Raw genomic sequence first — 16,712 nt, 5'->3', positions numbered from 1 at the left:
GCTGCTGGGCTTTCATGAGTGCAATGGCCTCTACCTGTGCAGAAGAGAGGCTGTCACAGCACTCCTCCCCAGTCTCCATCTCTTACATTGTTTCTGTGCCATTTACAACATGCACCCTGCGTGTGTGTGTGTGTGTGTGTGTGTGTGTGTGTGTGTGTGTGTGTGTGTGTGTGTGATATAGATGTCTCATTTGGGGCTTATCACTCAATACTTGTTCTCAACCCTTTGACAAGTAACGAATCTATACATTAACCGCTCCCTGAGCAGAAGCAGCTTCTCCGATCTGGGGAAAGCAGCACTCATCCATGGCACACATATTTAGGAAAAGAAGCTTCTCCGATCTGGGAAAGCAGCACTCATCCATGGACACACATATTTAGGAAAAGAAGCTTCTCCGATCTGGGAAAGCAGCACTCATCCATGGACACACATATTTAGGAGGCAGTTTGTTCCTCCCTGGGCCTTGAATCCTTTTCAGAGTTCCAGATGGCATCCAGCTTCATGGTTCAGTTGTCTAGACATCCACCCCGATAAGGCCACCTGTTGACTCCCCGAGGACCACAGCTAGGACGGTGTTCAAAGCTGAAGTCAACACTGAACTTTTCTTTATGAAATGAGCTGGTGTTCCAATGTTGCCTAGACTTGTGAGAGTAACATGACAGTAATGAATTCCTTGGGTAGAGAGTGATTCCTGATGGAACCCTCGAGGGCAGCCAGGGTTGGCAACCATTGCACCAGTCATTCCTGCCTGAGAGAGATGAGCTCTCACCCATCTCCGCAGTCAGCACTCAACAAATGGATCTTACATGGGAGCTATCCTGACAACCAACCCTAACTACAGCACGCCGTGTTCTTACCACTGGCCCAGTGGATGTCTCCGATCACATGAGTACAGGAAGTCCAGCAGTAGATGCCCTCTCTGCGCATGCTCCCATTCCACCCCGCCCCCGCCCCAGAAACCCTCTTCTTTCCACTTCTTCCATCTGCCCTTCCTTACCAAGCTCTCCCCTGCTGCTGGCTGGTCTGGCCTTGGTGAAGACAGAGCTGATCTCTCTCCACATCAGAGCTGGCCCTGGAGACACAGATATCCCTCCCCTGCTGCCGCTCACCACACTGCTGCCCAATGCAGAGCTTTAGGAGCGGTTGCTCTGTTGGTATAGGACTGGGCTGAGCATCCAAGGTCATCACTTGTCCATGCTCCCAGATAAACAGATCGGGGGGAAGAAACCCTTCTGCTTTGCAGTGCTCTCCAGAGCACCATTTACTTTGAAGACAGTGTGCATGTGGCCTCTAAGGAAGGCTCGGTGCTGACAATTGGGCTCACTTGTGAGGACCAGAGTTTGGATCTAAGAACCCACACTGCCCTGAACTTCCTGGTTCCCGGGGATCTAACTCCCTCTGGGGCCCTCAGCTGTCACCAGGAATGCACATACCTACACGCAGGCAGAACACACACAGAAAATAGTCTTACAAAAACAAAAACAAGAAAAATAGAGACCCATAAGCACAGGACTCGGGAAACGTTTCTGCGCACAGGTCTTGCTAGGTGTGCTCAGGCTTGAGGCAGATCCCTCCTCTGGATTTCCCAGCACTGGGGGACTGAGAGCAACTCCAGGAAGGAGACCTGGAGAATCTGGAGTTCCTGTGGAAGTTGGATGTGCCTGGCCAGCCTGAGGCAGCAAGACAATGCAACGAGTGGAAATTTTCTCCAAGTGCATGTGGGATTTCCCCTCAGCCTTCAGCTGTTCCGGGCTGGCACCAGACAAAGCCCAATGGCACCCATTCTGTGGGCCCTGCAGACCTGGGGCAGCAGGCAGAGGGGCCTGAGAAAGGAGGTGGGACACAGGAATTGTTTGTTGTCCTGGGGCACAGCCCCCTCAGGCCTCACTTATCAGTTCTGGGAAGAGCTTTGTGTATGCCCACACTGTTCACTGAGGCCCAAGGCAATCAGGTAACTCATTCAGAAGGCAAAAAACCAAAAGCTTGCTGGGTGTGCTGGCTCCCATCCTGATTCTCAGAAAGAGAGGTGTTAGAGTTATCATCACCTTTAGACTGTTTGAATTACACAGTGAGACTCTTCCAAACAAAGCCAGTTCTAGAGAGGAGAGGAGACACCTCCTGAGCTGCTGGTGCTTCTCCTTCAGCCAGGGCAAAGAACCTCTCAGGTGCTCTCCTTAACTCAGGTGACTGTGGAGCTGTTTCTCTGCCCTGCGCTGTGACATTTTCCTGTTAGTTAGTGAGTGGTATTAGTGCTCTCTGAGGGCTGGAGTGTGATGGCGTTTCTGAGTAGACACTTAGTCATCTTTTTTGGGGTGGGGTGGGTAGGATTTCTATAGAAGGCAGGCTGGTCTCAGATATTTGGTGATTCTCCTGCTTCAGCTTCTCAGAGCTTTGAACAGCAGTGATATTGATGCCCTGTTTAGACCAAAGCTAGAGATATAGGGTGTTCATATTCTGGAGTAGCGCGGAGCCACAAATTATCACTGTAGCTCCCAGGAGCCAAAAGACACTGGGTATAGGGTGCGGGTAGCCATAAAGGACCCCTTATTGCTCACAACACGTGGTCAGTGCTCCGGTCTCTCTGGCTACTTCTTCGATGGTTGACAGAGATTTAGAAGGAGCAGAGGGATAAAGTTCTCCACAGACTGACTGCAGCCATCAGAGGAGACAGAGGTTCTTTAGCTGACTGGGGGAAGTGAGCATTCCTGTCACCCATCCTTGAGTGTCTGCCCCTGTCTGCCCTGCAGGAACTCCATGTCTGTGACATGGATGGATGGGTTGATAGCAGGAGCAGGCTGTAACACTGACCACCACATGGTTTGTGCTGTTGGCATTCTGGGTGCCGCAGCGTTCTCATCCGGAGATCTCTGAAGGTGAGAACATGAGTGGACAGGTTTTGGGATCACACACATCATGATGGGACCCAAGACAAAGAAGAAGTCATAGATCCTACATGAAGTGACATCCGGGCCTGTTTTCCTGGGGACAAGGGGCAGTTTCTCCAGCAGAAGAATACACACTGGAGGAACTGCTCATACCATTACAGAAAAGCCTGTACACGGCTTCACATTGACAGGAGGTTTCTGCATTTGCGTGTGAATATATGAGTGTGTATGCAGGTAAGGCTCTTTTCGAGTGTGAGCATGTACTTGTAGGTATGAGCGTTGGTGAATGCGTGTCTTTGTGTGGATATCTATGGGCATGTGCTCATGTCAGAGGCCATGTTTGGAGTTGGTTCTCTTCGTCCCGCTTAGCATGGGCTCAGGAATTGACCGCAGGTCATTAGGCTCACACAGAAAGTGCCTCTACACATTTCAACAATTTTCCTGACCCATGAACATCATTATTAGGGATGGAGACAGTTGGCAGATTAGAAGTGTGTAGTGAGAATTCTGGAATTTTGGTCTCTTTAAACACACACACACACACACACACACACACACACGAGAAAGAGAGAGAGAGAGAGAGAGCGAGAGCGAGAGAGAGAGAGAGAGAGAGAGAGAGAGAGAGAGAGAGAGAGAGAAAGAGAATGTGCTTTCATTGTAACCCCAGGTGTAGGGGTGTGGGGCTGCTTTGGACTGTCCGCAGCAGCTGACCATGATTTGCCTCGGGCTCTAAAAGTGTGTTTTTCCAGCTGCAGATAATTTCTGCAATTGTGTGATGTTTGGAATTCTGGGACCCTTTCAGAGGGTACATAAATGCAAGGACCCCAGGAGCAGGTTCTGTTGGATATTTAGAGGGGCTGGCTGCAGTTCATTAGCGATTGTGCTCAAAGATGAAACAAAAATAAAGAAATTAGAGTCAGGGATTTTCCTAATTCACCTCTCCCCTCTTTGTTTCTGTCCTATCTAGTGTTAGGTGGTGAAGCTGGGGGTGGGGGTGGGGCTAAAGGGTGAGAAAAGAACTCACAAAGCAGCAAAGTCCAGCTACATCCCTGTTCAGTATTCTGTCCCCGGCCAGTGTAGGATTAAAACTGACACCAGTTATAGAGATATGGATCATGTGTTTGTTCCACCACAGGGCTCGGCCACTGGGGAGGCAGGATGTGGAAAGTTGACTGCACTTGCCCTATGCTGCCACCGGGCAGGTGTCAGACTGTAGGAAGCCTCAGGACAGCGCTCCAGGGGTGAAGAAACACAGTCTGTGGCATGGGACATAGCTAGAGCTGGCTCAGGAGTCCCCTGGGGCCTGCAAGGAGGCTGGGGCTGTCTGGTTCTCAGGCTACTGGGCATCCAGGAGCTGCTGGGTTGCTGCAGAAGATCTGAGAACAGAGGGGGGTCCTGGGAGCTGGTCCCGCAGTGGGGTGCTGGGGAGGGGAAAGTCTTTGGCTTGATGGCGGTACGCTTGAGCTTGGTGGCCACCACTGGGAGGGCAGAAAGGCCTTCTACAGGAGATTAGATGGTGGCTCTGTAGGTGAAGGCCTTCTCCGTGGCTCCCCGCTTCGGATCCCAATGAAAAGAGACAGTTCATGACTTTAAGACACATATTGTCAAGGCGGGAAGTGGATGAGTAAAACTGTACCCCACTTCTCAGGGTGGGCCGGAGATTAAATACCTTTTGCAGGGAGGAGTATCTGGGAAGGAAAGTTCAAAGTCCTCCAGGCCTTTAGGTACCTCATTATAATGGAGATCTGTCTCGAGCCTTTGTGACCTATTGTCACATCCTCTACCTGTGGAGGGGCTTGGGATGTTGTCCTTCTGTGCCTGATGGCCACATGTCTATGGAAGGCTGTGGCTAGTGATGGGGCCTGGTTTGCTGGAAGTCAGGTGAAATGCCTACCATCCCTTTCAGGGTCACTGGGGTTCAAGCCTCCTCAACCAGGAACCAGGCTGCCTTCCATAGTCCCACAAGCCAGTCTCCTCATCACTGGAATCCTCCATACTCTAATTTGGTGCCACAGTTCTTGATCATCCTTCCCTGCCTCTGTACCCTCACCACACCCAACAGAGGGATCCTCTTATAAAGTCCTCCCAAGAACCAGTAGTCACTAGCTATACTGCTGCACAGCCTTGGAGCCTCTCACCACAGCCTCTTCCTGGAGACAGGGGTGAGGAGGCTGGGCTGCAGGTGGGAGGAGGGAAGGTCCATGCTGCAGAGGGATGACTCTGTGGATTCATTCTGCAGCACAAGCCTGAGCACTGCAGTGTCTACTTCCCAGCCGCTTCTCCCCTCACTCCTCTGTGTACCCCAAGCAGTTGTGCTCTTTACCATTTGGAGGTGTGCATTGTTGTGTGCATGGGAGCACATGTGCCCAGCATGCAGCCGTGGAGGTCAAAGGACAAACTCGGATGTTGCTTTTCGGGCACCTTCCAATTTCAGAGACAAGGTCTCTCCATGGCCAGAAATGTTGCCACGTGGGCCAGGTTAGACATGGTGCCTGGCTTTTCTGTGGCACTCAGAGATCCAGACTCTGTCTTCAGGCTCCTGAGGCTGAGCGCTTTACTGATTGAGCCTTCTCCTCAGCCCCCTATTGCCTTCTGAGCCTCCCCCAAGCCCTGCCTTTCTTGCAGTCTTCCCTCTCAGATCTTCTGCAGATCTCAGGGTGGCAGTCTAGGTCCTCCTCACACTGTCTCCATGCACCCTTCATCGCACCCCTGGAAAAGTCACCTGCACAGTCGTGCCCCTCAGCCATGGCTCGCCCAGCTCTGAGAGCCTTCTCACAGGTGCTCTGGCCACCTTCTGCCCGGGCCGTGTTCATCTGGACAACAGCAGAGCTCTGCATTATCTGTTTAGAGACCATCTTTGCCATCAGAGTCAATTTACCTCATGGGGCAAGGGGCTGGGTGCAGCTCCATCTGAGTCTCTGTAGCTGGGAGAGCCAGCTTCTCGTGTCTGTTTACTCCTCTGTGGGATGGCAGGAGCTGGAGAAGACCCTTGTGTGGCTGCTGTGGGAATTGGAGCCACTGCATAGAACCCTGCCTGGGGGTACATGAATGTGATTCCCATCTTGGGAGTTGGAGGCAGAAGAATCGGGAGTTTGAAGTCATCCTTCATGGCAGCAAGTTCAAGGCCAGCCTGGACTATATGAGACCCTCTCTGTAAAGACAAGTCACGTATAGGATGGATTTGAAACAAACTCTCCACATAGATCCTATCACGCACGTGTCCTGTACTCACTGTGCTGAAGATGGGCTTTCTGACTCCTACTCACTCCACAGAGTTCTTTCTAGCCTCAGTAGGTGGGGAGACGATACTTTGGAGCTTTAGAATGAGCACACATGTACGTATGTGCAAACATTTGCATGCATTCAGAAACTCAGACCCATGAAATCAGAACCCTGGACACAGGCATCTCAGAGTGTGTGTGCATGTGTGTGTGCACGAGTGTGCCTGTGCAAGAGAGAAAGGAAACAAACCTCCTTGGTGATTCACGCTTGTGAGATAACCCGAGAGCTGCTGCAGTGACCCAGTGTTCACAGTCAGCACCTGGAACCCTCTAATACAGGGGTATTAGAGGGTCCCCTCTGAGAGTCCAGACTGCTCGGGCCCACAGCACTTCAGGCAGTGCAGGCAGGCCGTAAGGCATCATTTCTCCTCATCCTCCACACCTCCCCTAAGTGCATCCAAGTTAAAGTCCCTTGACCATGGACTTCCACTCATCCTGGGGATGGACTTGTGAGGTGAAGCAGGGGAGAGGTTCTTCTACTATGGTCCTCCGTGTACCGACCTAGTCCTGCCCCTTCATGCTGCAAATGGAGGAGGCGGAGAAAATGTAGGACCTGCTGATCAAACACCTTTGAAGGACCACTGCTCCCTTTGTGGTACCACCTTCCTCTCCTCCTATCCTAGAGTCTGGTACCCCAGATGTTAATGGCATAAGACCTCTTGATGGTTCAGAGTTCCATGGGACTGCTCTGTCCCTTCTATCCTTGCCTTTCCCAGGTGAGTCAGATTAAGGTCCTTCTCCACTAGCTTGAGGCTGACACCCCTCCTCCTGGTTTTTAGATGCCCCATCCTGCTCCACACAGATGAAAGGCCCCTGGGTCAGAAATCTCTGCAGGACCCACACAGGGCTGACCCTTCACAGGCTCCAACTCTCCTAGTGTCCTCCCCTACCCCCAAATCTGCTCCTTCCTGAGCCCTACCTCATGCTTCCTAGTGAACTGGGAACAAGGCCCACAGACCATGGTGGCCCTCCGTGTGCTCTGTCACTCATCCTTGCTCTTGCGCATACTCACCCAGAGCTCAAGGTGTGACAGAGTAGGCCTCCCCCCCCCTCATTTATTTATTTTGTCTGAATGTGTATGTATGTGTGTGTGGTGGTGGTGGGGTGCATGTGTGGCAGCACATGGGCGAGAGGTCAGGGAACTCTTGGGAACCAATTCTCGACTTCCACTAGGTGAGCTCCAGGGAGGCAACTTTCCAGGCTCAGGTGTGGAAAGCTTGATTGCCAACTTTGATTGCCAGCCCTGGCGCTTCCAGCCCTCGTTCAGGCCTTGTGGGCCAGTTTGTAAGACCCTTTCATCATGGCTTCTCACCTCCACCTGCTCCCTGCAACCATACCCTGACCCCTCTTCTGCAGCCTCGAGGGACAGGTGTAAAACCTTTGGGCCATATGCTGAGTTGCCTTGGCAACTCCAGAGCCTCCTTCAACCTCTTGCCTTCCCAAGGCCCAGGCCCTCTACAACCACCCCCTCCACAACCCACCTCACACACCCAGGTGTCAAGAGTAAGGCCTCCACATGGCCCATCCCTCCTCACCTCATGCCCTCAGAATGCCCCGCCCCTCCTCAAACTCATTTCCTCAATGTCCCCCCTTTCACCTCATGCCCTCACATGCCCCGCCCCCTCCACGCAGGGCCTCACATGCCCCGCCTCCTCTTAATTCAGGCCCTCACATGCCCCGCCCCTTCTCACCTCATCCCTTCACATCCCCTGCCCCTCCTTGCCTCAGATCTTCACATGCCCCCCCTCTCACCTCATGCCCTCTACATGCCCGCCCCTCTCACCTCATGCCCTCTGCATGCCCTGCCTCCTCTCTCCTCGTGCCCTCACGTGCCCCGCCCTCTCCTCTCACCTCATGCCCTCCGCGTGCCCACCCGCACGGAAGCTTGGAACACCTGAAGCGGAGCAGGTGCAAAACCCTTGGCCTCCCGTGGCCTTGACGTGCCACCATGGACATGTCGTTGCCTGCATCTCCAGAGCCCTTCCTGGCCACCCCGCAAGCTGAGGTGTTGGAGGAGCTGCTTCAGACACAGCTGGGGCCCCTGCCCCGACTTGCCGCCATCTGTAGACTCAAGCGGCTGCCCTCAGGTGGCTACTCCACCACAGACGACCTGCATCTGGTCCTGGAGCGCAGGCGCGTGGCCAACGCCAAAGAGCGTGAGCGGGTGAGAATCCAGGGCCACCTTACTCCCACTGCCGTGCCAGAGGGTGATAATATCCGACACCCGTGCATTCCCTTTCTGCCCTCCTGGGTGACTTCGTCTTCGCGAGGCTTGGCCCAGGTCCCCAGTGACCTTGTTAATGCTGCATCTTCATGCAGCTGCACATTAAGGGCTATGGGAGTGGCTGTCTCACCTGCTGGCCCTCCTGGACGGTGCTGTTTTTTTTTTTTTTTAAATATATTTTAAGTTATGTGTGCGTCTCATGTGGATATGCGCACCTGAGTACAGGGGCTGGGAGAGGGCCTTGGAGCGGGAGTTTCAAACAGTTGTGAGCTGGCTGATGTGGGTATAGAAACTAAGCTCAGGTCTTCTGCAAGAGCGATGCAGGCTCTTAATTACTGAGCCACCTCTCCAGACCTCATGGAAGCTACTTAAAGGTTGTCTGTCTGTCTGTCTGTCTATTCTTATGGGGGAATATGAATATGAAGTATGGAGGACAACCTCATTGAGTAGATTCTTTCCTTCAATCTTATATGAGATTTGGTGATCAAACTCACCGCTAGATTTTACAGAGAGCACTTTTATCCACGGAGCCATCTTCCCCTACCCCATAATTTGCAAAAAAAAATTGTAATGTCTCTTAATCGCCCCCACAGCAGAACTGGGATTTATGGTGGGCTGTGGTTAGAGCGCCATCTTCTGGTCGGTTTTAGTATCTGGTCCAAAACGTGACCGCCAAGAAGTAAGGAGAAGGCTTGGGCTGCTTGGCTCTGCACTTTGGGGTGACCCTGGAACAGGAACTGAAGAGAGAGAGAACGAAGAGCACCTTTAGGCCTAGTACTTTCTCCCAAACCTCTCAGGCAAGCACCTCAGGAATAAGGGTCCAGAAATGCAGCAGGAAAAGACTGTGTGGGGCTGAAGACTTAATGGAAGTAGGGGAGAGAATGACTAAGAATGGAGAAGGATCTTTTGCTAATTAGTAGACACTGGAAAAAGAACACTACTGTGATGTCAAGGCTGATATATACCATATGATATATATCATATGTATATATGATTTGTTTATTTATTACATATAAGTATACTTTAGCTGTCTTCAGACAGCAGAAGGGGGCATCAGACCCCATTACAGATGGCTTTGAGCCACCATGTGGTTGCTGGGAATTGAACTCAGGATCTCTGGAAGAGCAGTCAGTGCTCTTAACCGCCGAGCCATCTCTCCAGCCCCATTTTTTTTTTTTTAATTTTCATTTAAAAAACACAGTGGAAAGTGCAGCCCCACCACCCTCTTCTGTGGTTTGGAGATGTGTCTGAAAGTGAATCAGTGACTCACCATGTATTTGTTTTCTAGATAAAAAATCTCAACCGCGGCTTTGCCAAGCTGAAGGCTCTGGTGCCATTTCTACCACAGAGCAGGAAGCCCAGTAAAGTTGATATCCTTAAAGGTGCCACGGAATATATACGGATACTTGGCTGTGTTCTGGAAGGGGCAAAGGCCTCAGAGGTAAACGGTTAAGAATTTAAATAATAAAGCTGGGTGTGGGGTCTTACACCCAGGAGCCTGAGGCAGGGGTACTACTATTAGATCAAAGCTTTTCTACTACCTTGTCTCAAAAAACAGTAATTTAGAGCAATGGTGGCCACCATTTTCTCAGCCACTTCTATATGCCAGGTGCCATGCTAGGCAATTTACAGAAAAGGATTGACATTTATTTTATTTGATCCAAACTTGGAGAAATCAAAATATAGGTCACAGTCACTTAGATCAGACGTGTCAGGCCTGGCTTTTTACCCAGGCCTGATCATCTATCCGTGGCCTTCCTGGCACTGAGTAGGACCCCTGCCTGCCTACTGCTAGATCTGTAAGGACTCTGATGGCTGGAACACCAGGTCACTGTTTCCTGCCAGATTAGCCACTAGACAGGATAGAAAGGGGCTATGTGAGTATCTGCTGACCATGCTTAATAACCGGGAGGCCCCAGAGTGCCACTAACATCAGAAGGGTCAGTCAGCTCAGAAACATCCTGCAGGCAGAAGGTGGCTCTGGCTGGTTTGTGGTCTGTCTCGTGGATAGGCCTGAAGGTGGATCTGTCGCCAGGGAAGGTAAGCTATGCTGAGACAAAGGGCTTTACATTAAAGCCTGAAGTAATGCTCTTAGACAGGAAAGTCAGCAGGGGGGAAAAGAACCCAGGAGTACAAGATGGGGCCATAAAACTGAGGAGAGAATCTTGAAAAATAGGAGTGGTGGGCATCAAAGATACTACAGAGATGGAGAAGGTGATGGTGGGGAGAAGCCAGGCCCAGCCCTTGGAAGGTGGGAAGGAAGTGAGCTGCATCTCAGTTCTTGGGAGGTGGAGGGGCCATGGTCAATAAGTATTTGGGTTCAAGCAAACTTCAAAAGTCCCTCTATCCTGGTGGTTTGAGGATGGAAAGAAGAGGTCAAAGGGTTAAAGCAAACAGATAGAGTGGAAACATTTTCAAAGTGCAGAAGAGGGGAGGCTTATAGGTGGGAGGAACATTCTGGAAACTTAAGTGTAGTAGAAGGTTTTGGTGGGGGAGTGTTTTAGGGGTCTACAAGTCCTGCTCAGGTGTTTGCTTGGGAAAGGAGATACTTTGACACTGTGGGCATGGGTTATTATTCCCACAATGGAGAAAGCACAGTGAGAGTGTTTGCGCCCTGTACTGGTTAGTTTTTTGCCGTTGATACAAGTCAGAGTCCTCTGAGAGGAGGGACTCTTATTTAAGAAAGGGTTTCCATAAGATCATACTATAGGCAAGTCTGCGGGGCATTGTTTTTTTCTTGATTGACGATTTATATGGGAGGCTCAGCCCACTGTGAGCAGTGTTCTGGACTGAGCGAGCTGATTAGTCAGTGATCCTCCATGGCTTCTGCTTCAGTTCCTGCCCTGAATTCCCTCAGTGAGGGGAGTGTGACTTGAAAGTTATAGACTCTTTCCTGCCTTTGATTACGGCATTTTATCACACAGCAACTGCAACCCTAAGACAGGCTCACACAGCTGGCTATCTTAATTTTTATTGGTGTGTTTTGTTTCGTTTTGTGATTTGTTTTTCTTCCTCAGCCCTTGTCATGCTGGGATAACAGGCAGGAGCAGAGACTAACTCTCCCGTGCATGTTAACTGCGTAACTGAAATGCTGTGCTCTGTGCTGCATTCCCTGCAAACTATGGGTTCTGTCCATACATTGTGCTACATGCACTTTGCCCTTGCACAGCGTTGGAGGTTAGAGAACAGCCTCCAACAGTGGTCTGACGGGCCTCTTCTCTCAGCGTGAGCATTATTTTTATCCATGAAATGAGACCTTCAGATTTAGGAGTGTAGCATGTGCTGCTTTAAATCTTAAAATTCCTGACTGACATGCCATATTCTTTGACAATCACTATGCTCTCTAGAAACAAGGCCCTGAGGAGCAGCAGGTCCACAGTAGCAGACCCTCTGACCCTCACGTGTCCTCGACTAGAGAGCTCTTGGGAAATGCTACCCAACCTACCGGCTGTGCAAGTGGCTTGAAGAAAGAAGAGGAGGGGCCTTGGGCGTATGGTGGCCATAGTGAGCTGTACAGCTATCATCAGAGCGCAGTACCTGAGACTAGGAGTTACTTCATTCATTAGGAGTCTGATAAAGGATTCCTTCTAAAACAGTCATGTATAAGTTGAAAAGCTCACAGAGCATCGCCAAGATGAGTATTTTTCTTCATGTAAAATATGATTAAAATGAGATGGTACGGGAAAGGAGTTTGCTTACTTGGAGATGACTGTGTTCCCCAGCCAATCATAGGCACATGGGGGGAGGGGTTTCCCACAGAGTCACACAGCCCACATAGAAGGCTTGCCTCCTCCTCCTCTTAAAGATTTACACGTGTGTGCCTGTGTGCACTGCCCACAGAGACCAGAAGAGGGCATCAGATCTCCTTTAGCTAGGATTACGGGGGTTGTTAGCGGTCTAAAGTGAGTGCTGAAATCTGAGCTTGGGTCATCGGGAAGAGGAGCAAATGCTGCTTACTGCTCAGCAACCTCTCCAGCCTCTTTCATGCTCTTATTTAGCACATCAGAAGGCTTTCTGGATCCGTGCCCCTTTAGGTGATATTGGTAGGTTGCTTTGTTTTTGTTTGCCTGTGCTACAGACCTTCTAACCCAAGCCCTGTAGCAAATACTGCCGAAATAAGAAAGGCTTATCACTGACTGAGCCGAGACTACCAGCACCAGCATGCTGCTCACTGACATGCAGGGCTGCAGAGGTGCAGTGGGGATCTTGGGAAGCAGCTAAACGGCAGTTAAAAGTACGCCTGGAGGCAGACTGCTGAGCCGCAAATGTGTCATTTGCTAGCTGCGTGACCTCGCAGGAGCTGCTGAACGGATCCCTAGTTGCTCTATGCGTAGAACAGACGTAATGATTGTATCGGTCTTGTATTTAGGCTAACAGGGAGAGTCAGGAGATGTAATGTGTCTGGCACAGTACTTGGTAGGTTAGTGTCCGCTTAGCAAGGCTTTTGCTTGCTCCACCAAGACGCGCAGGAAGCTCACCTCTACAGAAAGAGCCAGTGCTCTGCTCTAAAAGTGCCCTGTGCCTCCTGACTGATCAGCTGACCATGGTTTCCATTCTGATTGGCTTTCTAAAGACTTCCTGAGTGGATGGTAGCCTTGGTGTTCCTAGTATGGCCACTTGAAATAGAAACATTCTCTTGGAACTGGAGAGGTTCAGTGGTTAGAGCACTGGTCGCTCTTCCTAATAATAAGAAACGTTTTCTATCAGTTCCCACAAGCTGGATCCGCTCGATCCCGCTGCTACTCTGCCACATGGTCCTCAAGCTGGCCACTCCCAGCTATCTCCCCTTTAGTTACTCTCTCCGTGAGGTCCCCTAGGTGGTAGTTACTACACCTGGCGCGTGCACTCACACACACACACCTCGCTCTGTGGGCCCTGCGCGTTCTTACTCCACACGGGCACCAGAACCAGATCCGTACACTCCAAGCCTCTTGGCCATTTCTTTCACATACTGTTGTCCTTTTTAGCCCGGTAAAATCAAAGCTCCAGAATCTTGTGATTTAGCAATTAGATTTACATGTGAAATTCTCAATCCACAATTTACCCACACAGTAAATTCATTGCCAATTGATAATGATATAAACTGCCCACCTAGACAAGATAAAATCAATCTAGTCCACCTAAATCTGAACTTTGTAGACTCCATCTTGATCTCACACTCCCCCCTCTCTCTTTCTTTCTCTCTTTCCTAGACTTTTCCACCACCTACCCTTCCTTCTTATCCAATGATAGGTTTCACCTTATCCTGGACCTGCCTTGCTGCATAGTGACATCATCCTACTCCAGAGGACCTGGGTTCAGTTCCCAGCCCCCACATGGTGATTCACAGTCACATGTAACTCCAGTTCCAAGGGGATATGATGCTGATTCATGGTCTCCATAAGTGTTTCATGCATACAATACCCATACATAACTTGCAGGCAAACACTCATACACAGACAATAAAATTAGCACCCTCTTGCAAGTCCAGGGTAGAAAATGACTCCTATTGTCCTGTAAGAGTGAGATAGTCACAGTTGAGCCTGAAAGAGAGGGAACAGTGTTCCCTGCTGGGCTATCCCACCTACCTAAGCTAACAATGCTCCCCAGGTGCTAGTGTTGGTAGATACAGGGTACCAAAGGGAGTCTTGAACTTATATGTTCAGTTCTCCTTGGATCTTGTTAGGCGGGGGACATTCTGACATTTTCATGCCATTCTAGTTCTTTGGGCCTGGGTCAGACAGGAGTCTGGGTAGTGGCAGAGCAGCCTGGGCTCAGCAGCACCACAACAAATGTATATGGATGAGGTCTTTATTTTCAAAGGATAGCAGGTCCTGAATTCTCTTCAGAAAAAGGAACAAGACTTATTTTTCTGGGTTTACTTGTTGGTTTTTGTTTGGTTTTGTTTGAGATAAGATCTTCTAGTGTAGCCCAGGCTGGCCTCAAACTCTTATCCTCATGTCTCAGCCTCCTGAGTTCTGAGGGTTCAGATGCATGCCGTCATGCCCAGCCCCGTTAGGTATTTTAACCTAACCATGAGCATGCCACTTCTGCGAACAAAGACCATACCACATAATTGAGATTTTGATTCACTGGGCTTGTGGCTTCTGTCAGGGTTGACTTCTAAGGCAGCTTGTAAGTATGACTGCTTTTGTGGAGGTACACTCTTAGGATTCATTCACCTTATTAAGAACTTATTATCCACTGGCATTTAAAAGGAGGTATTTATTTATAGACAGGATTGCATGCAGACCAGGTTGGCCTTGAACTTCTGATAGCATCCTTCACTACCTGAGCCTGGCCATTACAGACATGTGCAGCACAGCCAGCTTATACAGTACAAGAAGTCAAGCTGGGGGCATGGTAGGCAGGGACAGACTGTGAGCTCCCCACAGTCTTTGTGTCTCCACCCCCTAGTGCTGGCCCTGCTGGGGACTCTAAATCAAGTTCTCATGTTTGCAAAGCAAGCACTCTTGCCCACTGGGTCACCTTTCCAGCCCCCAAAGCCAGCTTTTCTTTGACCATAGTATGCTTAGAAGGTTTCAGCCCAGGTTATTCAAAGAGGCGACTACACAAAGGTCTAGAATATTGCCCGGGTACCCTGACTGAACAAACTCTCTGGCAGCTCTCAAGGCTCTCTAGCCTGAAGTAGTCTTTCAGAGGGCTCAGAATGTAGGTTGTGGCCTTGCCAGTTATGCTTTGTGTAGGTAGCACCCCTCTTCTTGCCTTTAGAGAGGATCTGGAGAATGGAATTCCTGAGGCTGGCAGTAATGGCGTTGAGGGGATTTAGAGATGGGGTTGGAAAGGGCTGTGCACAGTCAGCAACATTCCTGGGAGGCAGGATCCAGAGTGAAGCACATGAGCATCTGCTGAGGTGGGGGTGGGGATGGGTAGCATTTTCCAGCCTCCGAGACTGGAGCAGGTTTCCTGGGGACTAAAGCCACTCATGTGTGGACAGAGCAGGGCAGGAGCCATGAGAAGCCATGGTCTTAGTAGGAATTGGGCTGATTTCAAGGTCCTGGAGAGATTTATTTACAGGGTTTCTGATGTGTGAAGGTTGACATCACACTGGTGGCATCTGTCTTGCTGCTGTTTGTCATTGGTGATAGTGGTCGAGGATCTTAGCAGCATACATGGCTCCAAATCGTAGTCAGACTTGGCTTATGTAACTGTGGAGACTGTATCTCAGGAGAATTCCCATTTTCAGTTTTGGTGTGCTGTGGCAAGTTGCCGTAACAGTGGATAGTTGTGTCTGAGCATAAACTGGGACAAGCTCAGGAAGCACCCACAGTAGAACAGGAGAGACCTAGTGAACAGGAGCTAGCTCTGAGACATGTGTGCCAAGCAGGTGACTGCTGTGAGACAAGTGGCTGGGAGGCAGTGTAGAAGGTGCCTCTCGGAGCCTTTCTGATGTTCAGGGGTGAGAAGCTGATCCCAGCATGCCCTGGAGATGGCTGCTGGACCCCAAGTCGGGGGAACAGTGGATGTGGAGTCCAGAGTGGGTATCTGTTTCATGTGAGTGATAATCTTTAGAGCAACCTTAGAGCAACACATTCAATTCCTCACAGTTTCCATGGGTCAGGGGTTGAGTGTGGATGTGGTGTTACCTTGTCCTCTGTTTCCAGGTCTCATGTGTTAGCCAGGGACCTGACTTCACACACACATAGTTGTTGGCAGAATTAGTTTCCTCTAGGACTTTTGAAGCGAGGGATTCTGCTAATAGCTGGCGATTGGCTGATGTCACCCCCATGCCTGATGTCATGCAGGCCTTCCTGATATTTGCACCTAACAAAAGTGCACATGCTAGGAAGGTAACAAAAAGAGTCTGCCACAAGAGAAGACTCTTAACGACTGGTATTCTGTCAACGTGACACGTTAGAGTTATTTGGGAAGAGGTACCCTCAACTGAGAAAAGCCCCCACCAGATTGGCCTGTGGGCTTTTTTATTTTAATTAGTAAGTAATGTGGGAGGGCCCAGCTCACTGGGGACGGTGCCCAGTCTGGGCAGGCAGTCTGGGGTGGTATAAGAAAGCAGGCTGAGCAAGCCACGGGGAGCAAGCAGGTAAGCACTCCTTTGTGTTGCTTCCTGCCTCCAGGATCCTGCCCTGACTTCCTTGGATGGTAGACTATAAGCTGTAAGACAAAACAAGCCCTTTCCTTCTCAGGTTGTTCTTGGTCAAGGTGTTTCATACAGCAATAGAAACCCTAGGACAATGCACTGCTAGCTGGTTTTGTGTGTCAACCTGACATAAGCTAGAGTCATCAGAGAGGAAAAAACCTCTGCTGAAGAAATGCCTCCATGAGATCCAGCTGTAACGAGTTTTTCAACTGGTGATCAGCGGG

The 16,712-nt window shown here is 50.2% G+C and overlaps 1 protein-coding gene across 1 annotated transcript; it reads left to right on the top strand.

Annotated features, from left to right (window-relative positions):
* The first annotated feature begins 8,114 nt into the window (after nt 1–8,114).
* Nucleotides 8,115–11,956, top strand: Figla (folliculogenesis specific bHLH transcription factor). The gene is made up of 3 exons (XM_032905358.1): nt 8,115–8,330; nt 9,679–9,831; nt 11,738–11,956. The coding sequence occupies exons 1-3, from the start codon at nt 8,115–8,117 to the stop codon at nt 11,954–11,956; spliced, it is 588 nt and encodes a 195-aa protein (XP_032761249.1).
* The last annotated feature ends 4,756 nt before the right edge of the window (nt 11,957–16,712 follow it).

Source organism: Rattus rattus, chromosome 6 (genome assembly GCF_011064425.1).
Source record: "Rattus rattus isolate New Zealand chromosome 6, Rrattus_CSIRO_v1, whole genome shotgun sequence".
NCBI lineage: Eukaryota > Metazoa > Chordata > Mammalia > Rodentia > Muridae > Rattus > Rattus rattus.
This window is presented reverse-complemented; position numbering and strand designations above follow the sequence as displayed.